The sequence below is a fragment of the Erythrolamprus reginae genome, chromosome Z (assembly GCF_031021105.1).
Source record: "Erythrolamprus reginae isolate rEryReg1 chromosome Z, rEryReg1.hap1, whole genome shotgun sequence".
Classification (NCBI taxonomy): Eukaryota; Metazoa; Chordata; class Lepidosauria; order Squamata; family Dipsadidae; genus Erythrolamprus; species Erythrolamprus reginae.
The window spans coordinates 51,518,785-51,539,629 of record NC_091963.1 but is presented as its reverse complement, the minus strand read 5'-3'; the positions used below and the strand labels follow the sequence as shown (position 1 = coordinate 51,539,629).

The following is a 20,845-nucleotide window of genomic DNA, read 5'->3' as shown; positions in this document are numbered from 1 at the left end:
AACATCGTTAGCATCTGGTTAGGGCTGGAAAGAAACTTTTGGAGCAAGTTAGAGCAATGAAAAAAAATTCTACAAAGACTTAGGGCTTGGAAAAAGACCGTTGAACGTACCTGAACGGTCTTCTCGATGCACTGCAAGGAGAGTCCAAGATGGGTTATACTTCAGTCTGATTGGTTGGGACTGAGTTTTAATTTAAATAATTATTAGGCAGGCACCGCCTCCCCCCCCTTTAGCCCTCCAGTCTAAAGTAAGGCGAAGGAGCAGTAAAGCAAAACCATTTATTAAACAATTTAACGTTCAAACACCAAACTATGAAATTCAAACCCCCACAGTAACCCTGGTCCCAGAGTCGGGAGGGTTTGGACTCTCCTTGCAGTGCATCGAGAAGACCGTTCAGGTAAGTTCAACGGTCTTTCTCCAATGCACTTGCAAGGAGAGTCCAAGATGGGATATGCCCAAGTTATAATCACAGGGAGGGACAGGACTGGACCAGGGGTTCCTCATATGAACAGACCCCTTGCAGCACCCTCCTCCCAAACGCAGCTTCCTCTGAGGCAAAGGAGTCAATCCTATAATGTTTGATAAAGGTTGACGGAGCTGCCCACGTGGCCGCTCTACATATGTACTCTAAGGATGCCTGGGTACGCCAGGCCGATGAAGCAGCAGCACTTCGAGTTGAATGTCCTGTTATCCCCGGAGGAACTGGGGATCCTTTAGTCTTATATGCCTCTGAAATACATTCCCTCAACCATCGACTGATAGTTGGGGAAGATACTTTGGTACCCCTGCTTCTAGTGGAAAAGGACATGAACAGGGCCTCTGACGTTCTAACAGGTTGAGTCCTTCTAACATAAATTTTTAGGACTCGTCTCACGTCCAGTTTGTGCCACCTCAAAATTGATGGGTGAGTTCCACGAGTACAGAAGTCCGGCAGTATGATATCCTGAATACTGTGAAAGGGGGTGTTTACCTTTGGGATAAACGCCGGATCTAGTCTAAGCACTACCCTGTTAGGTTCAAACCTACAAAGGTCCGGTCTTGTGGACAAGGCGGCGATCTCAGAGACCCTCCTGGCTGAGGTGATTGCAACCAGGAAGGCGGTTTTAAGAGTCAGCAACCTCAACGAAATCTGGCGTATGGGTTCAAATGGAGGACCTGTCAATGCGTGCAACACTAAGGGAAGGTCCCAAGAAGGAAAACGATGAATCACTGGTGGTTTGAGATTGGCCGCTCCTTTCAGAAAGTCTCTGATCCAGGGATGTCTGGTTAGCGACCGGAAACTGTCTGTTGGAAGAATGGTGGCCAGAGCGGCGACATGACGGCATAAGGTATTAGGGGCAAGGCCCTTGTCCAGTCCTGCCTGCAGGAAGGTTAACACCACCTGCGGTGACGCCCTCTGAGGGTCTAACTGCCGTTGCTCACAGAATTTGTGGAAGGCCGCCCAAGTTGCCTGGTAGATGCGTCTCGTGGATGGCCGTCGGGCAGCTTGTATGGTGTCAATGACCGTGTCAGGTAGAGCTTGTTGTTTTAGATACTCCCGCTCAAGCGCCACACGGTTAGCTGCCACCACTGTGGTTCCGGGTGCGAGAAGGACCCTTGTGTCAGAGAAATCCGTTGATCCGGTATTTTCCAGCTGGGCGACCTCGATAGCTGCACCAGGTCTGCGAACCATATGCGACGGGGCCAAAACGGAGCTATCAATATCACTTCCGCTCTCTCCTCCAGAATCTTCCTTATCACTCTGGGGAGGATGGAAAGCGGCGGAAACGCGTATAGGAGGCCCAGAGGCCATTGAAGGGTTAAGGCATCCACTCCCTCCGCGCCCGGGGTCGGGTAACGAGAGAAGAAGCGGGGAAGTTGGGTGTTTAAGTTGGTAGCAAACAAGTCTATCACCGGCTCCCCGAATCTCCTCACCGCCTCCTGAAAGATCTCGGGGTCCAGTCGCCATTCGCTCGGGTCGAGTGTCTGACGGCTGAGCCAGTCCGCCCACACATTCTCCACGCCCGAGATATGTTCCGCCGATAGCGAGGCCAGATTCGTCTCTGCCCATCTGAGAAGCGATGTTAACTCTTCCATTAACCGTCGTGACCGTGTTCCCCCCTGTCGGTTGATGTGGGAACGTGTGGAGACGTTGTCGGTAAGGATGCGTACATGGCAGCCCCGTACTAAATGAGCTAGGCTGTGGAGGGCTAATGAAACAGCCTTCAGTTCTAGGAAATTTATGTTGATTTCTATTAGGTCCTGAGGATCCCAGAGTCCCTGAACCATATGTGAAGAGAGGTGAGCTCCCCACCCTGTCAAACTGGCGTCCGTTGTTATTGTAACAAGTTCCCTGTCCAGGAATGTGGAGCCTTTGGTCAGTGAAGGGGACCTCCACCAATGTAGAGAGTTGCGAACCCTGGGACTGAGGGAAACTCTCCTGTGAGAGTGGCTGGTCTTGTGTCTCTGATATGGCAGCAGGAACCATTGGAGAGGACATAGATGGTGTCTCACCCATGGCACTATATCGATACATGAGACTAGGGTTCCTAGGATCCTTGACAGCAGGGCAAGAGTGGGGTAACGTTGAAGTCCCAGTTCCCCTATCAGAGTCCTGATTGTTCTTTGTCTTTCCTGGGACAGGAAAACCATCCCCAGGTTGGAGTCTATAGTGGTGCCCAAGTGGGCGAGGCGATGTGTCGGTGTTAGATGGCTCTTGGACCAGTTGACTCTAAAGCCATGGTCTTGTAATGTCTGGATTGTCAATAGTGAGTCTCTGTATGCTTGTTCTCTGGTCTTTGACAGAATGACGATATCGTCGAGATACGCCATCACGCGTACCGACTGGCGTCTGAGACTTGCTGTGAGGACGTCCAGTAATTTTGTGAACGTCCTGGGAGCGGAAGAAAGGCCAAAGGGCATCACCTTGTATTGGAAGTGTGTGCCGTTGAGGTAGAACCTCAGGAATTGCCTGTGATGCGGAAATATGGGTACATGAAGGTAGGCTTCCTTCAAGTCTATGGATGTCATAAAGTCGTTTTGTCTTATGGAGGCCAGGATGGACCTTAGTGAATGCATCTTGAATCTCCTGTATTTCACATAGAGATTCAACTGCCGAAGGTTGAGGATCATACGTACTCCTCCTGAGGATTTTGGCACGAGGAAAATTGCCGAGTAAAATCCCCTGCCTTGATGAGCCAAGGGTACCTCCTCTATGGCCCCTATCTCTATGAGGTGAGACACCTCTTGGAGTAGGAGTTTCCGCTTTTGCGGATCTGACGGGATACGACAAGGTAGGAAGCGCTGGGGGGGGTCGAATGAACTCGATCTGCAGACCCTGGGAAACCGTAGATGTTGCCCACGCGTCCGATGAAGTGGTTTCCCAGATGTCCGGAAAAAGCCGCAACTTGCCGCCTAAGGGGATCCCGCATTGAGAGTCATTTGTTCTTCCTAAAGCCCCTGTTGCCTCCTCTGAAGGGGCGGCGGCCTTGGTACGATCTACCTCTGTTGGTCTGGTAGGACCTGTCCGACCTGAAGGATCCCTGGTTGAAGGAGCCCTGAAAGTACGGCCTCATCGCCTGGGAGTTGGTCGAGGAGGGCTCTGCTCGAAAGGGCTGCCGTCGTTGATAGGGAGTGGAACGCCTATCCTGCCGTCTGTTAGCCCTGGGCATCACCTTCTTCTTGTCCTTGTCCTCGACCAGCACATCGTCAAGGACCTCCCCGAACAGCTTCTTTCCCTTGAACGAGGATGAGGCAAGACTCCATTTGGACTTGACGTCCGCCTGCCAATTGCGGAGCCAGATGAGTCTGCGCGAGGCCACTGAGGAGGCCATTGCTCGTGATGCGAATTTAGCGGCGTTGACAGTGGCATCTGCTGAAAACTCGGTGGCCGCCAACAATTTGTTGAGGTCCTGACGCAGTCTGCCGTCCTCTGGGTTAGCTCTGTCCTGGATCTCCTTGATCCATAGTATCATGGCCCTGTTGAAAAACGAGGCCGCCGAGGCGGCTCGCACTGCCCAGGCCGCCATCTGGTGGGTCATGGTGGCCATGTTCTCCGCCCGTTTGTCCTCAGCCTTCAGGCCCTCCTGTGACTCCGAGGGCACTAGGGCATTAGACACCAGGCTCGTGACGGGCTTGTCCACCGTTGGGAATTCCAGCAACTCCTCCATCTGTTGGTCGAAGGTGTAAAATCTGCGGTCCAGATTGGAGGGTCCCTGGGCCGCCGCCGCCGGGTTCTCCCACGGGCGCTGAATAGTCTCCAGGAACAAATGGGAAGATGGGATGTTTACAGTCTCCTGCTTGGGAAACACGAACAGGCCCCCTGCTGGCTGAGATGTCTCTGGTGGATCCGCTTGACCACTCTCGCCGGCCTGATCGATGGTCAGCTTGGCCTTGTTTAGGAGCACCTTGAAGAGGGACGGCCTGAACAGGCCCGTGTAGGTGGGCTGTTCTGGTGGTTGGTCATCCCCAGACAGGTCTTCCTCAGCTGCACTGAAGTCCTCTCGGTAGGCTTCCTCCTCATCCATGGATTCCGTTACGGATTGTGGGCCAGGAGCCGTCCAGATGTCCCTGGACCTCATTGGAGGAGGCCCCCCGGGGACCTGCTGGTGCTGTTGTGCCCCCGTGACAAGGCCCTGGTTATAAGTGGTAGTAATCAGTTCTTGCAGGGCCGGGGGCATGTTCTGCCAGGAATCCTGGGTATTGCGAAAGCCTGCCGCCGTAGGGGTAAAGGTGGCAGTCTGTGCGTATTGCAAGGGTTGCTTGGGGGGGTAGTTGGAGGGCCACCCCACAGCTTGCCTCCCCGGGCCATAGGGGTCAGGTCTGGATAGTAGCCAGGTCTGGCTCCCCCTCTCTGGGGACCAATCCCTCTCTGAGGCTGATGTTGTTATCCCCTGGTATAACGTGGGGGAGGCAATGGAGGGATTGGCATTAAATTGCTGGGTAGAAGGTAAAGCCGGGCCAGGTACCTTCTGTGATGCCTCCAATTGTTTCTCCAGCGCTCTGATACGCTTTTCTGCATCTCTTAATGAGGAGCTCTGAGATGACTTGGTCTTAGAGGTCTTTTCCTTGGGGGTGCTAGGCTTGGAAACGGTAGCCTCCTCCCCAACTGGCGCTGCCTGGTCCGCCATACCCTTAGTATCAACTCACGGTCTCAGTTGAGTAGCTGAAACTTGTTGGGTTAACCACGGGGCTCCTTGCAGCCGCTGGTCACTACCGGGAAACGAAAGCGAAAACGGGCTAAAATTCCCCTTCTGCGCCTGTGCTAACAGCCTGTTTCCACGAGGCTTGTGTCCCGGTACAGTTCCAAGAATTAAGCTATAATACAATTTTTATGTAAGAGAAGTAACTCAGGAGTCCCTTTACTGCGACTGAGTTTTTTAGACTGGAGGGCTAAAGGGGGGGGAGGCGGTGCCTGCCTAATAATTATTTAAATTAAAACTCAGTCCCAACCAATCAGACTGAAGTATAACCCATCTTGGACTCTCCTTGCAAGTGCATTGGAGAACATTCTTCAGAGGCAGTAACAATGAAAGAACCTGCAAGGTAAGAACTGGAGAAGATCATTAGCACCTACTTAAGGCTGGGGGGGAAGCTTCGGGTGGGGGGGGGGAAGCTGCATTCAGAGTATAAGACGCATCTAAATTTTCAGCCTCTTTTAGGGAAGAAAAAGATGCATCTTATACTCCGAAAAATACAGTAGGCTGAATTCTAATAATGTATTAATAATGAAAAACTGCCTTCAAATTAAAATCAGTTCAATACTGTTTAAATTTTTAAAGATGTCTTGGTATGACAATAAACCTATTAATATTATAGTTAGAAAATGAAATGTGCTATCGTATATTTGACATTAATTAATTCTGAAAAATACTTTTCTTACCTCTGGACCAAGCATTGTTGGATCTGTAATAGTTGACATCATTTCATCGATCAATTCAATAGGAATATCTCCTATAACCCGTGGCTTCTTAGCATTCTCCGCAGAATAACCTTCATTGTTTTTTCTTTTTTCTCCTAAATAATGAAGTTGAAACAAAATAATTATTTAACATTTTTTTAAAAAATCCAAATATTGTACATTACTAGAACCAAAAAAATATTGATTTACTTTACTCATTGTTGAAAAATATTCAATTGTTGAATTTCATAGCTTAAATAAGCTATGAACTTCATTAGCAAACAAATTATATCCAACAATAAAAGGATTTCAGTTGTATTTATCATTTCATCAGTGTTCAACTCTCCATATTACCAATAGCTGGGAGGGTATTTCCCTAAGGATTGGGAGTTCCAATAACGTATGGAATCTTTTATATACCTCAAAGCTTTTTTTAGAGAGCATTTAGACCTTTTGAGTTATTATAAAGCATGTGAAGGTTCAATTCTAGCAAGACATTACTTCATTTAAATTAATGCTATACCAGTTCTAGGTTTAAAATATGCATGCAAGGAAAGCTATTTTTAAATATAACCAAATATAGAATCCAATCCAATAAAACTCTTTGGAGAATAACAAAGGAATATCATAATTTTCATTTGGTTTAGCATTCAGACAGTGGATTAAAATGATTTCTCATTTATAAAATAGTAGTCAATAACTGACCCTCAGTATGACTTGTAGCCACATTACTTAGCATTTTTATTTTATTTGAAAATTAAATGGATTTAGGACATGATAAAAGATTATTACACACATTGTGGTCTTGCTTGCATTAGTATTTATTTGGCTACTCTATAATTTTGGTAAACACAATTCACTAGTGTATTGATCTACAGTATTCTAAGATATTTTTATATTATTATTATTATTATTATTATTATTATTATTATTATTATTATTTGATTTGTATGCTGCCCTTCTCTGAAAACTCGGGGCGGCTCACAAAAATATAGTATTGTTGCCCTAGCTTTAACTGATAGCTAGCCTGTTTCCATACATAAATATACCACAGCTCTTTCTGAAGGCAATAATAGACTATAATCTGCACAATCATTAAAGCAATTATAATTGTTGCATCAAAACTGTGTACCTCATCTATCTGTAGAAATTGTGTAAAACACTTTATTCCTATAAACTTTTACTGATATTGCAGTATGGAGAACAGCCATCCAGAGCTCTATTCTTCTTCACTTTGTGTGCATTTTATAGGAGTTGATTTTGTAAAATTCTATAATATTTACAATTAGCAAAGCAAAAGCAATCAGTTGCTATTTATATTACCTAGATTTTGGTCCTGGCCAGAAGCAGATTTGGAAGCAGGACTCATAGTTTCTCCACTGGGTTGTTCCAAAGATAAGGGACTTGAACTATATGAAACAGATCTCACCATAGGCAGACGGTTAATAACTGAGAAAGAAAGCCAGAGTTGAGACATTTGAAATCAAGATTCAGGTGGATGTAGCATCAAAAAAACCCTCACACATTTAAAAATACTTCCAGTATAAGGTAAGAATTTAAACAACCATCAATATGGGTATAGCAGCCCTTATAGTACAGGCAGTCCCCAACTTAAAATCATTTGTTTAATAACCATTCTAATTTACAACAGCACTGAAAAAAATGAATATTTTTCACACTTAGGCTTAATCGTTTAGAACATTAGAATTAAGATAGCCAGTATTTTAGAACCTGGAGTCTAAGTGCACTGGATACCTGCCAATGATGTGAAACAGCAAGACATATATGATAGGAACAGAAAAGAACTCAAAGAAGACTAGAGAAGGAAAAAAAAGCCTGAGATGCCACAAAGAGAAAATTCCAAGCATTCTAAACATTCTAAGATGGCTGCAATTTCTAGACAACTAAAACCGAAAGTTTTATTCTAGCACAAGGGTATAGCACATAAATCTCCTTTTCCCCTTCCCCTCCCTCACAATCTTCACCAATAAATCTTATGCCCTACATGACTGGGAAGAGAGTAATTTTTCTTCTTCTGAAGATGAAGTTTCCGCAGGAGAGGACATCTTTAAAACCATGAAAAAACTGAAACATGGATGCTAATTTGGGTGCTAAGAATTGCCTACTAACTGCTAAAACAATTAGTACTTCAATTTTTAACTAGCTATTAAATGTCAATCAGAAATTAAACAAACTTAAAGCTGTAATAGAAAATAATATTACCAAATCTGACATGAGGCCAGTCACCAATCCAGCTGCTCCATAACTCTCTCAAAATATTCACCTAAGCACAAGTCCTCATATGTATGGAAATTGTGCCAAGGATAAGCTAGTTTTACAACATCACATGATTTTGCTGCAGGTGGCAATTAATCCTCTCAACAAAGTTAGGTGAGAAAATAAAGGAATAGTATTTTATTCCCTTTCACAACTGCTTTCCCGTAGAGTATATTCCAGCCGAACTTACTGAAATTTCCTGGCTCCACATGGCAAGGTCTTGAAGGAATAAAGCTAGCTCTTAGTCATTTAACACTCTCTTCCATGATCTTTAAAAAGAGATTTCTTAAGGGGCTTTCAAATTACACCTACAAGTGTACAGCCTCTCTAAACTTGGGGAGAAGAGCCAATCACATGAGGGAGGGCAGCAAGTCCCAGAACTGATGAAACCAGCCAGCCAATACCTATACAGCAGAATGTTCCACCAACTCCAAGGTCAGACTCAGATAAGCACGAGGCATAATGCCCTTGATTTAATTAAAATAAAAATACTGACATCAGCCAACTCTATGGAGGATGAGGAAGAACTAAGACAGTTATTTGGTGACCTCCCCAGGAAAAGCAACAAACCATCATAAATAAGCTTCAGGCATTAAAGTCAATGCTTCAGTCAGTGACTCTAGCAACTGAATCTTTCAATACTCTACTACCCCCTAGCTGCTCTTCTGCTAAAAATCTGACAATTTCATTTTCAAGTACTGTACCTGTATACAGTGATCCCCCGGGTATTGCAATCCCGATCATTGCGAACGGGCTAAATCGCGATTTTTCAACCCGGAAGTAACAACACCATCTGCGCATGCGCGCCCTTTTTTTTATGGCCACGCATGCGTAGATGGCGCCGGGCAGATCAGCTGCTGGGCGGCTTCCCTGGGTCTTCCCCCTCTTGCTGGCGGGAGGGTGAGAAGCCCCCCCCAGCACCCGCTCGCCCGCCGTTCGCCGCTCGCCCGCCCTTCGCACGGCCACCCGCCGTTCGCTCGCTGCTCGCCCGGCCACCCGGGTTCGGGAGGGTGCTGGCAAGCCCCCCATGCCGGCGGCGACGTTTTAAAACAGCCGCGCGGCTTCCCAGCTGAGTCCTGAAGCGAACTTCCGCGTTTGGCTTCGGGACTCAGTTGGGAAGCCGCGCGGCTGTTTTAAAACGTCGCCGCCGGCATGGGGGGCTTCCTAGCAGCCCCCCAAACCCGGGTTGGGGGTCCGGGGGGTGCTGGCAAGCCCCCCATGCCGGCGGCGACGTTTTAAAACAGCCGCACGGCTTCCCAACTAGTCCCGAAGCCAAACGCGAAAGTTCGCTTCAGGACTCAGCTGGGAAGCCGCGCGGCTGTTTTAAAATGTCGCCGCCGGCATGGGGGGCTTGCCAGCACCCCCAGGACCCCCAACCCGGGTTTGGGGGGCTGCTAGGAAGCCCCCCATGCCGGCGGCGACGTTTTAAAACAGCCGCGCGGCTTCCCAGCTGAGTCCTGAAGCGAATTGGCTTCAGGACTCAGCTGGGAAGCGGCGCGAGCGAACGGCTTGTCCGCCGCCTGCCTGCCCGCGCGCCCGCCGCTCGCCCGCCCTTCGCCCGCCCACGCCGTTCGCTCGCGCCGCTTCCCAGCTGAGTCCTGAAGCGAATTGGCTTCAAGACTTAGCTGGGAAGCGGCGCGAGCGAGCGGCGCGAGCGAGCGGCGCGAGCGAACGGCTTGTCCGCCGCCTGCCTGCCCGCGCGCCCGCCCTTCGCCCGCCCATGCCGTTCGCTCGCGCCGCTTCCCAGCTGAGTCCTGAAGCGAATTGGCTTCAGGACTCAGCTGGGAAGCGGCGCGAGCGAACGGCGTGGGCGGGCGAAGGGCGGGCAAGCGGCAGCGAGGAGTCTGCGTGGGCGGCGGGGAAACCCCAATCTTCGGCTCCTCGCTGCTGCTGCGGAAGTAAAAACACCATCTGCGCATGCGCAGATGGTGTTTTTACTTCCGCAGCGCTACTTCGCGAAAAACCGATCATTGCGAGGGGTCCTGGAACGGAACCCTCGCAATGATCGGGGGATCACTGTATATTCGAATATAAGTCACCCTGATTATAAACTGTGGCATCTACTTTTGCCACAAAAACTGGGAAAATTTATTGACTCCAGTATAAGTCGAGGGTGGAAAATACAGTGGCTACTGGTAACTTGTAAAAATGGAAAGTAATGTAAAATTATATTAATTGAGGCATCAGTAGATTAAATAGATAAATAGATAGACAGATAAATAGATAGATAGATAGATGATAGATATATAGATGATAGAGATGAAAGATAGATGAAAAATAGATGATCGATAGATGATAGACAGATGAAAGATAGACAGATGATAGATAGATAGATAGATAGATGATAGACAGACAGACAGACACAGACAGACAGATATAGCCAAAAATAAAATAAAATAAAATGAACCGGCCAGACCCCCTTTTTCCCCATTGCGCCCAGCCAAAAAGCAAGCCGCAGCAAACCCTGGCCAGGGACTGGGCAAGGGAGGAGAGGGATAGAGAATCCTGGCTACTGTTGCCGATTCTACCACTTAGCATTCCCCCCTCCCCCATCTGAGAGGCTCCAGGCAAAGCTGCGGGCCGAGCCCTTGAAGCCACTGCGGGAGAATCTCGGATCTTTGGCCGGTTTCTCGTGCGGCTCCTCCGCCACCTTTCTCTGGCGCTTTGCATGCCCTTCACCTGCTGCTCTCACGTTCCCTTCATTCCCTCCCGGGCTTTAAGTCTCCCCTACTCCTCTTCCTCCCCCCATCCTCCTCCACTGCTCTCCTTCACCCACGTGCAACACACAACATAACACCGCACCCATAATATCCCACCCACGCCTTCGTCTTAAGAATACGGGATTCCCAGATAGACAGACACACACACACGAATGCACAAAACAAGGAAGAGAGAGGCTTATATCTCTTTCCCTCCCAGGAAGGGTCCCCAAATGCCACCCCCATGCCAGCTCCCTTCAGGGAACCCCCAGCAATGCCACCAGCAGCTTCTTTCCTGGAGGGAAATCTTGTTTGGAGGGAGGGGAGACAGCAGCCACCCAACCTTTGCTTGGCGATGCTGGGGAAACCCCTTATGAAGGTGGGGAATGTGGTGGCTCCCCAAGAGTGCACAAACTTTCCATGGATCTTTTTCTTCTTTCCTTGAGGTGAAGCAGCCAGATGCTGCACTGCAGAAGCTGTCCGGGCAGAGCAGCCATGGATGATGCAGCTGCCTTGGGGGAACAGGTGGCGGGCGAGGCAGGTGGCAGCTTCGGTCAGCCAAGGCTATGGGGCCTGTCCTGCCGAGCAAGCTCCCCATTGTCCCGAGGAGCTTCTCAGCCTCTCTTAGGCTCAAATCCCAGGCAGCTTCATCGCTGTCTGGGCGGAGCAGCCATGGACGATGCAGCCGCCTCGGGGGAGCAAGCAGCAGGTGAGGCGGGAGGCAGGAGGCGGCTTCAGGTCGGGATGCCTGGAAACAAGAGAGTCAGCCAAGGCTATGGGGCCTGTCCTGCTAAGTGAGCTCCTCATTGTCCCAAGAATCCTCTCAGCTTCGAATCTCAGGTGGCTGCATCATCCATGGCTGCTCTGCCCGGAGAGCTTCTGCAGTGCAGCGTCCAGCTGCATCACCTTGAGGAGAAAAGAAGAAGCTCCATGGAAAGTTTGTGTGCTCTTGGGGGGCAGCTGCTCACCTGCCTCACTTGTCCCGGCTCGGTGGAGGTATGTGTGTGTGGGGGGGATAGAGCTCGTGGGGGAGGAATGCTAAACAGCAGAATCGGCAACAGCAGCTGGGATTCTCTATCTCTTTCCCCCTTTGCCCAGTCCCCGGCCACTGATTGCGGCGGCTTGCTTTTTGGCTGGGCACGATGGGAAAAAAGGGGTCTGTCTGTCTGCCTTTCTATTATCTGCAGCGAAGGGGGCTCCCTCTCCAGTTTGCCTCCCTCTTCCCGCACTTCCTCTGCAGGGAGAGGAAAAAAAAGAGGTCCCTTCAGTGAGAAATAAGAGGGGAGCATCTGAAGAGTCCCTGCTGGCGCTCGGACCATCGCAGCGCCTGAGCGCTGTCAGTGACTCGAGTATGAGCCGAGGTCGGATTTTTCAGCACATTTTTAGTGCTGAACAACTCGACTTATACTCGAGTATATACGGTATCTCCATAAAACAAAATTAAAAAAGGAGGAGCTTTAGCTCCAAATCGCATTGTAGCAGGCAAACATCACACCAAAAGGAAATAAATTGGGTAAAGAACTTAGTGAATCAAGCAAGCTACCTTGCTAAGTAGAGACCTCAAGAAAAGTCCAAGTCATGAACCACTATTTACATATAATATAATATAATATAATATAATATAATATAATATAATATAATATAATATCAGAGCTGGAAGGGACCTTGGAGGTTTTTGAGTTAACCCCCTGCTTAAGCAGCAAACCTACACATCTTCAGACAGATGGTTATCCAACATCTTCTTGAAACTTTCCAATGTTGGAGCATTCACAATTTCTGAAGGCAAGTTGTTCCACTTATTAATTGTTGTTGCTGTCCGGAAATTTCTCTAGTTCTAGGTTGCTTCTCTCCTTGATTAGTTCCCACCCATTACTTCTTGTCCTATCCTCAAGTGCTTTGGAGAATATCTTCATTCCCTGTTGTTTGTGGCAATCACTGAGATATTGGAACACTTCTATCATGTATCCCCTAGTCCTTTTAATTAAACTAGACACATCCACTTCTTGCAACCATGCTTCATATGTTTTAGCCTCTATTCCCCTAATCATCTTCGTTGCTCTTATCTAGACACTTTCTAGAGTCTGCACATTTTTTTACATTGTGGCAACTAAAACTGGATGTAGTTTTCCAAGTGTGGCCTTACCAAGGCATTATAAAGTGGTATTAACATTTCACGTGATCTTGATTCTATGCCTGTTTAGGCAGCTTAGAACTGTGTTGGCCTTTTTGGCAGCTGCTTCACACTGTTGACTCATATTTAAATGGTTGTACACTGGGTCTCCAAGATCCCTCTAATTACTATTGAGCAAGGTACCATATATTGTACCTGTGCATTTTGTTTTTCTTGACTAAATGTAGACTCTTACTTTTTCCACCATTGAATTTAATTTTATTAGATAGCGCCCAATGTTCAAATCTGTCAAAATCCTTCTGTATCTTAAGCCTACCTTCTGGAGTATTGGCTATTCCTGCCAGTTTGGTGTCATCTGCAAATCTGATGAGTTCCCATTCATCTCCTTATCTAAGTCATTGATGAAGATTGTGAAGAGTACCGAACCTAAAACAGAGCCTTGTGGTACTCCACTGCATACTTCCCTCCATGTAGATGCAGTTCCATTGAGGACTCCATGTTTGAATGCGGTTGGTCAGGCAGTTATGAATCCAATGTTGTCTAACCCACATTTTTCTACTTTATCTAATAGTAGGTTATGGTTTATTAAATGTCTCACTGAAGTCCAAGTAAATTATATCGACATATTCCTCTGGTCCACTAATTTTGTCACTTTGAATTCATCATGTTCTATTGTTTCCATATCTGCATCATCACCAGCAGTAGACCTATACCAGATCTGAGTCTGTGGAACACTGATCCTTATGATAAAAAAAAAACAATTACAATCTAGGAAGAAGAAAGCTAATCCTCAAAATAACTGTGTGTATACCAGAGGTATACTTGTTGTGAGCCGCTCCGAGTCCTTGGAGAGGGGCGGCATACAAGTCTAATAAATTATTACTATTAATTATAATTATTATTATCCATATTAATACTGATATTCCTCTGACATTTATAATAAAACTGTTTCTTTAACAGCTAATGTTAATAACCAGGATCATAAAGTAACTTGTGTTTCCACTGTCCTTCAGGATCTGCCTTTAGCCGTTGCCATTCCTGGGAATTCAGATTGACAATAATAAGCTCCTAAATTCCTAACTATCTTTTCATGAAATGTCAAATCTTAAGACTTTGCATTTACAAATTATATTGCTGAATTATATTATTCCTGCTTCAAAAAACTTGGCTTGATAATCTGTATGTAAATGGATACAAATTCTTTTCATTTTCATAAGTTGCTGAAGCAGGATAAGGCAAGCAGAGTGGCAGTTTAAAGTTCTCTACTTACAATAGCTTACTTAGTGACTATTTACAAATGTCACTGAAAAAAGTGACTTATGACTGTTTTTCACACTTTGACCATTGCGGCATCCTCATGGTCATGTGATCAAAACTAAGATGCTTGGCAACTGACTCATATTTATATTATGATGGTTGCAGTGACCTGGAGTCAAGCGATCATCTTTTGAAAACTTCTGACAAGCAAAATCAATGGGAGAGCCAGATTCACTTAACAACTGTGTTACTAACTTAATAACTACAGTGATACACTTACAACTGTGGTAAGAAACATTGTAAACTGGGACAAAATTCACTTAACAACTGTCTCATTTAGCCACAGAAATGTTGGGTTCAGCTGTAATCATAAGGACTACTGTACACTGTGTGCACAATTATTAGGCAAGTTGTATTTTTGAGAATTTTATTATTGAAAACCTACAGTGTTCTTTGTCAATCCAAAACGTTAATAACAAACCTGAATATTTAAGAAAGTAAAAGTGAGGTTTTGACTTTCTTAGGAGAATATGTGTGCACAAGTATTCGGCAACTATTAGCATGCATAATTATTATGCAATTAAATCAAAAATCAAAATTTGCCAATCTCACTTTTATTTGCCTCTGTTAAAGAGAGAATAATAAGCATCACAAAATGTACAAATGAGCAATTCTGACATTTCAAAAATATATCCACTTTTCCTTTCAATAACAATCATAAAGATTTCCATTCACAGTCTGTCAGTTTCTTGATCTGTTGACAATCAACTTTTTATGCAGCAGCTATAGTCTCCCAGACTTTTCAGAGAGGTGAACTGTTTTCCTTGACCATAAATCTCCTGTTTAACAAGGGCCCACAAGCTTTCAATAGGGGTTAGGTCAGGTGAGAAAGGGTCATTATTCTTTCATATTTAAGGCATTTACTATGCATCGGAGTGATTTGATGCATGCGATGAAGCATTGTCCTGCATAGAAATCATAATTTTCTTGAAAGATGCAGATTTTTTCCTTGAAGAAAGTGTTTTCTAAAAACTGGCAGTAGGTTTCGGAGTTGATTTTGAGTCCATCCTCAAACTGAAAAGGTCTAACTAGCTCATCTTTAACAATACCAGTCCATACCAATACCCCATCTCCACCTTGCTGGTATCTGAGTTGAAGTGAAGCTCTGAGCCCATTATTAATTCAGCCACAGACCTATCCATCTGTTCCATCAAGAGTCTCTCTCATCTCATCAATCCATGATGTTTCTTGGCCCATCTTGTTCAGCCTTCCTTACCTTGGCCATGTCTCTGAGCACTGAATATCTTGGACTTCTGAGCACTTCAGGTAGGTTGCCCTTCTGGAATATGATGTCACTGGAGGACAAAGGTTTTCTGGTAGCTTCACATTTGATTTATTTATTATTAATTCGACTTCTATACTGCCCAATCCTGAAGGACTCAGGGCAGCTTACAACAGTATAAAATACAAGACAATAAAAAGAACTCAAATATAAAACTAAGTTATAAAACCATTAATTAAAACCCTAGTAACAAAAAACTAACCCAACATGCATACTAAATGTTATTACAATTTGGCCATTGTTGTTGTTGTTTTTAATTAATATTTTTATTGATTTTTATAATATAAAACACACACACAACATATAACATATATCATATGCTCAGTGATCCCACCACCAGACAATCAATCATACCCCACCACCAGTTGGGGGTATTTCTTGTATAAATCATTTAAACCCAAGAGTGAAATATTTCTTTACATATTATAGAGTGATTCCAACTTGTTTCTTATGGCTTGGTCTCGGATCCTACTCGCCATATATCATCTTACCTTGTCCCATCGCCCCATCAGCTGTTGCAAATCAGTTTCATTAATCAAATTCATCCTTTTATCCATAATCTCGAATTGAATGCGGTCCACCATGTACCTATACCAATTTTGAATTGTCCATTTTGTCGCGACTTTCCACCCCAAGAGTATTACCGTCTGAGCGCTTTCTATCGCTGCTTGTTTTATTTCTCTGTATTCTCCCATCTCACTACTTTTTACTAATACTGCCATTTCCTTAGTAATCGTCCATCTTATATTTAATATCCTATTAATATCCTCTTGCACTTTTTGCTAAAAGTTCTGCACCACTGGGCATTTCCAAAGCATATGCATAAACACTCCTTTATCTTGGCACCCATGCCAACAGATACCTTTAATGTTCTGCTGAAAGTGTGCAAGTTGAACGGGTGTATAATACCACTTATGTAACATTTTCCTTCTCATTTCTCTAACTCTTGTATTCTTGATTTTCCTTATATTCTCTACTGTATTTTCCATCTCTTGCACCTCTACTTGTATCTCATTCTGCCACCATTTAGTCAATCCTTGGATCACATCCCCGTCTGACTTCACTAACATCTTATATATATTGCTTGCGCCTTAGTACCCTCAGTTTTTTCTCTTATTATTTTCTCTAGCTCTATTTCCTCCCTAAATAGTGCTTCTTTATTCTCCCTTTCATTCAGATATTTACATATTGCATATATTTGTAGCCATCTTCCCTTACCCAGCCACCATTCTATACGATTTCTGCACCACTGGGCATTTCCAAAGCATATGCATAAACACTCCTTTATCTTGGCACCCATGCCAACAGATACCTTTAATGTTCTGCTGAAAGTGTGCAAGTTGAACGGGTGTATAATACCACTTATGTAACATTTTCCTTCTCATTTCTCTAACTCTTGTATTCTTGATTTTCCTTATATTCTCTACTGTATTTTCCATCTCTTGCACCTCTACTTGTATCTCATTCTGCCACCATTTAGTCAATCCTTGGATCACATCCCCGTCTGACTTCACTAACATCTTATATATATTGCTTGCGCCTTAGTACCCTCAGTTTTTTCTCTTATTATTTTCTCTAGCTCTATTTCCTCCCTAAATAGTGCTTCTTTATTCTCCCTTTCATTCAGATATTTACATATTGCATATATTTGTAGCCATCTTCCCTTACCCAGCCACCATTCTATACGATTTCTACTTGGCCTACCATCCTTCTCATATAACTGTTCTATTTTAGTTATCCCTCTTGCCTTCAACTCTCCTATACCCCTATTTAAATTTATTTAATTATCTTTATTTATTACATAAATCAATGACAGTTTTGATTTATATAATCCTATTTTCCCCTGCCATTTTTTCCAAATTTCCATAGTCCCTTTCATGGGACTTATTAGTTTATTTAAATCGCTCCTATTCCACTTTATAAAGATTAATTCTCTATTCTTCATCCTGTTTATCTGTTTTTCCAATTTCACCAATTTATTGTCGAATAATTGCAACTCGATTAATCTTTCAATTTGAAATGCTTCCCTATACAGCTCCAAACAAGGAATTCCCCATCTACCCTCTTTTTCGTTCGCTATTAACCACTGTTTTCTTATTCTTGGTCTCTTATCTTCTTCAACCCAGTAATTAAGCTTTTTGTCCCACTCTCTAAACTTGATATCCCCCACCCCCGGCAGTACCTGAAACAGATACAACATTTTGGGAATTATCATAAGTTTCAAGGCTCTTATTTTAAAGATTCTCCTTAGCTTTTTCTCTTTCTAGCTCTTCATCTGTTTTAATATTTTCCTCCATATTAATCTATAATTCACCTCCTCAATTTTCGCTAGATTTCTCAATAACCAAATTCCCAAATAAATTCAATTTCAAATGTAAACTAATCAATGCAAGAAGTATAATCAACAAGTTGTCTGAATTCCTCATCCTACTTGACACCAACCTATTTGACTTAATCTTTGTTTGTGAAACATGGCTGAATTCTTCCTATCCTGACTCCTTCATCACACAAAGTAACTACCTGGTCTTCCGGTCTGACTGTGAATCCCACAGAGGGGATGGTGTAGCCATATTCTACAAAAGCTCACTCAATCTAAAAAACATTCAAGTTGCACATGATCTTATCCTCCCTGAAAGCCTAGTTTATGACATTTCCCTCAACACTACACTCCGTTTCCTACTGTGCTATAGAGCTCCAAACTACGACATTACCCATGCAACTAAACTAACCTCCCTCCTAACTTGGGCAACCTCCTGCCCCCATCCCATTATCTTCCTTGGTGACCTCAACCTACCACACATCAACTGGTCACTAAACGAATGCTCCACAGAACCTATACATACTGCCATCTATAACGCCGTCACCAGCCTAGGACTGGAACAATTAGTATCAAACAACACAAGACTCAACAACTGTCTCGACCTCATATTCTGCAGCAGCAAAAGTGCTATCTATGGACTGCACACAAAAGAACCCTTCTCCAACAGCGACCACAGTATGATCAACTTTAACCTCAATCTACATCATCTAAACCAGAATAACGTGGCTCCTAAGTACAATTTCAGGAAAGCCAACTATGATCTCATAGATGCCAATCTCTCAATCCTTAACTGGCAATCCTTGTTCTCTAACTGCATCACCACTGATGATCTCTACAATATGTTCTTACTCCAAATCAAAAGGCTTATCGAACTACATGTGCCACTCATTTCTTCCAGAGGTAAACGAAAAAATAACATGCCTGTCTCGATAAAGAAACTACAAACCAAAAAAAGATCCCTCTGGTGTAGAAACAAAAAAAGCCCAGTAACCAACTTTAAAGTCTGCTACAAAAGCATATGCCAACGAATAAAAGCAGAATGCCTCAACTATCACAGCAAACAAGAGGAAAGCCTCCTTCGCACCAAGTCTAACCGAGCTTTCTATAACTTCGTTCAACAACAAACTCAATGACTCCAGACCTATTCCACCACTCGTAGGACCCAATAACAAAGAATACCATGATGACCCATCCAAAGCCAACCTCTTCAACTCTTTTTTTGGCTATGTTTTTGTTAACAGCAATGGCTCTTCCCCCATCTTCGCAAATCGCATCTCAAACCCATTAAAAAACCTAACCCAAATCGTCTTCACTGTGGACTGCGCAGAAAAAGCAATCCGTGACCTCAAACCTTCCCTATCTGCCGGACCAGACGGTCTCTGTGCATACTTCCTAAGGAAACTTTCTTCTGCTCTTGCTGAACCCCTAAGCATTATCTTCCACAAATCCTTCAGGACCAGCACACTCCCCAAGCTGTGGTCAAAAGCAGTAGTCATCCCCATTTTCAAAAAAGGAGACCCTTCACTAGTGGACAACTACAGACCAATATCTCTCTGTTGCGTCCCTTGTAAAATCATGGAATCAATTATCAATCGATCAATCACCCTCTACTTAGAATCTAATAACCTACTCTCAAACAAACAATTTGGATTCAGAAAGAAATTATCCTGCAACCTACAACTACTGCACTGCAAAAACATTTGGACTACCCACCTCGACCAAGGAAAATCAATTGATGCAATTTATATAGACTTTTGCAAAGCCTTCGACTCAGTAGTCCATGACAAACTTCTCCTAAAACTCAAATCCTATGGCATCTCAGGACTCCTCCACAACTAGATTACTGCATTCCTGTCAAACAGGCAACAAATTGTCAAAATTGGTAGCGCCATCTCCACCCCCGTCCCTGTCATAAGTGGCATTCCCCAGGGAAGCGTACTAGGTCCTACTCTCTTCATTCTCTACATCAATGACCTCTGTGAACATATCGAAAGCAACTGTGTTCTTTTTGCCGACAATGTGAAACTTTTCAACACCACTGACAACACACTCACTCTCCAAAAAGACCTGGACTTTGTCTCAGACTGATCTAACACCTGGCAACTTCAAATATCAACCAACAAATGCTCTACCCTCCACATCGGCAAAAAGAATCCAAACCGCACATACGACCTGAATAAACAATCTCTCACTGCCAACCCATACTCAGTAAAAGACCTTGGAATACTAATATCGAATGACCTAAGTACTAAAGCCCACTGCAACAATATCGCCAAAAAAGCTTCTAGAGTTGTTAACCTGATCCTACGCAGCTTCCCCGGCAATCTCACACTACTCACAAGAGCCTACAAAACTTTTGACAGACCCATCCTAGACTACTGCTCATCTGTCTAGAACCCATACCACATCTCAGACATCAACACCCTTGAAAATGTCCAAAGATATTTCACCAGAAGAGCCCTTCACTCCTCCACTCGAAACAGAATATCCTACGAAAATAGACTAACAATCCTGGGCCTAGAAAGCCTTGAACTACGGCACCTAAAACACGATTTGAGTATTGCCCACAAGATCATATGCTGCAACATCCTACCGGTCAATGACTACTTCAGCTTCAACCGCAACAACACAAGAGCACGCAACAGATTCAAACTTAATACGAACTGCTCCAACCTTGACTGTAAAAAATATGATTTCAACAATTGAGTTATCGAAGTGTGGAACTCACTACCAGACTCAATTTTGTCAACCCGTAACCCCCAACATTTCTCCCTTAGACTCTCCACAATTGACCTCACCAGGTTCCTAAGAGGCCAGTAAGGGGCGTACAAAAGTGCACTGGTGTGCCTTTCGTCCCCTGTCCAATTGTCTTTCCTTTCTCTCACTTATCATATATATTCTCTTTCTTTCATATATCCTCTCCTCTAAGTTCATTTTTCTT

General features: G+C 44.5%; 1 protein-coding gene across 6 annotated transcripts in view; it reads right to left on the bottom strand.

Annotated features, from left to right (window-relative positions):
* KAT2B (lysine acetyltransferase 2B) overlaps window positions 1-20,845 on the bottom strand; it is a 221,346-nt gene that overhangs the window by 53,180 nt on the left and 147,321 nt on the right. For all 6 annotated transcript variants that reach the window (XR_011556813.1, XM_070727254.1, XM_070727259.1 and 3 more), the window contains exons 8-9: window positions 7,202-7,327; window positions 5,861-5,994 (exon numbers count right to left, since the gene is read on the bottom strand). Coding sequence is in view for 5 of the 6 variants with exons in the window: in XM_070727254.1 (XP_070583355.1) it covers window positions 5,861-5,994; window positions 7,202-7,327 (260 nt within the window). In the remaining variant the exon portion in view is untranslated. The remainder of the gene's footprint in view (window positions 1-5,860; window positions 5,995-7,201; window positions 7,328-20,845) is intronic.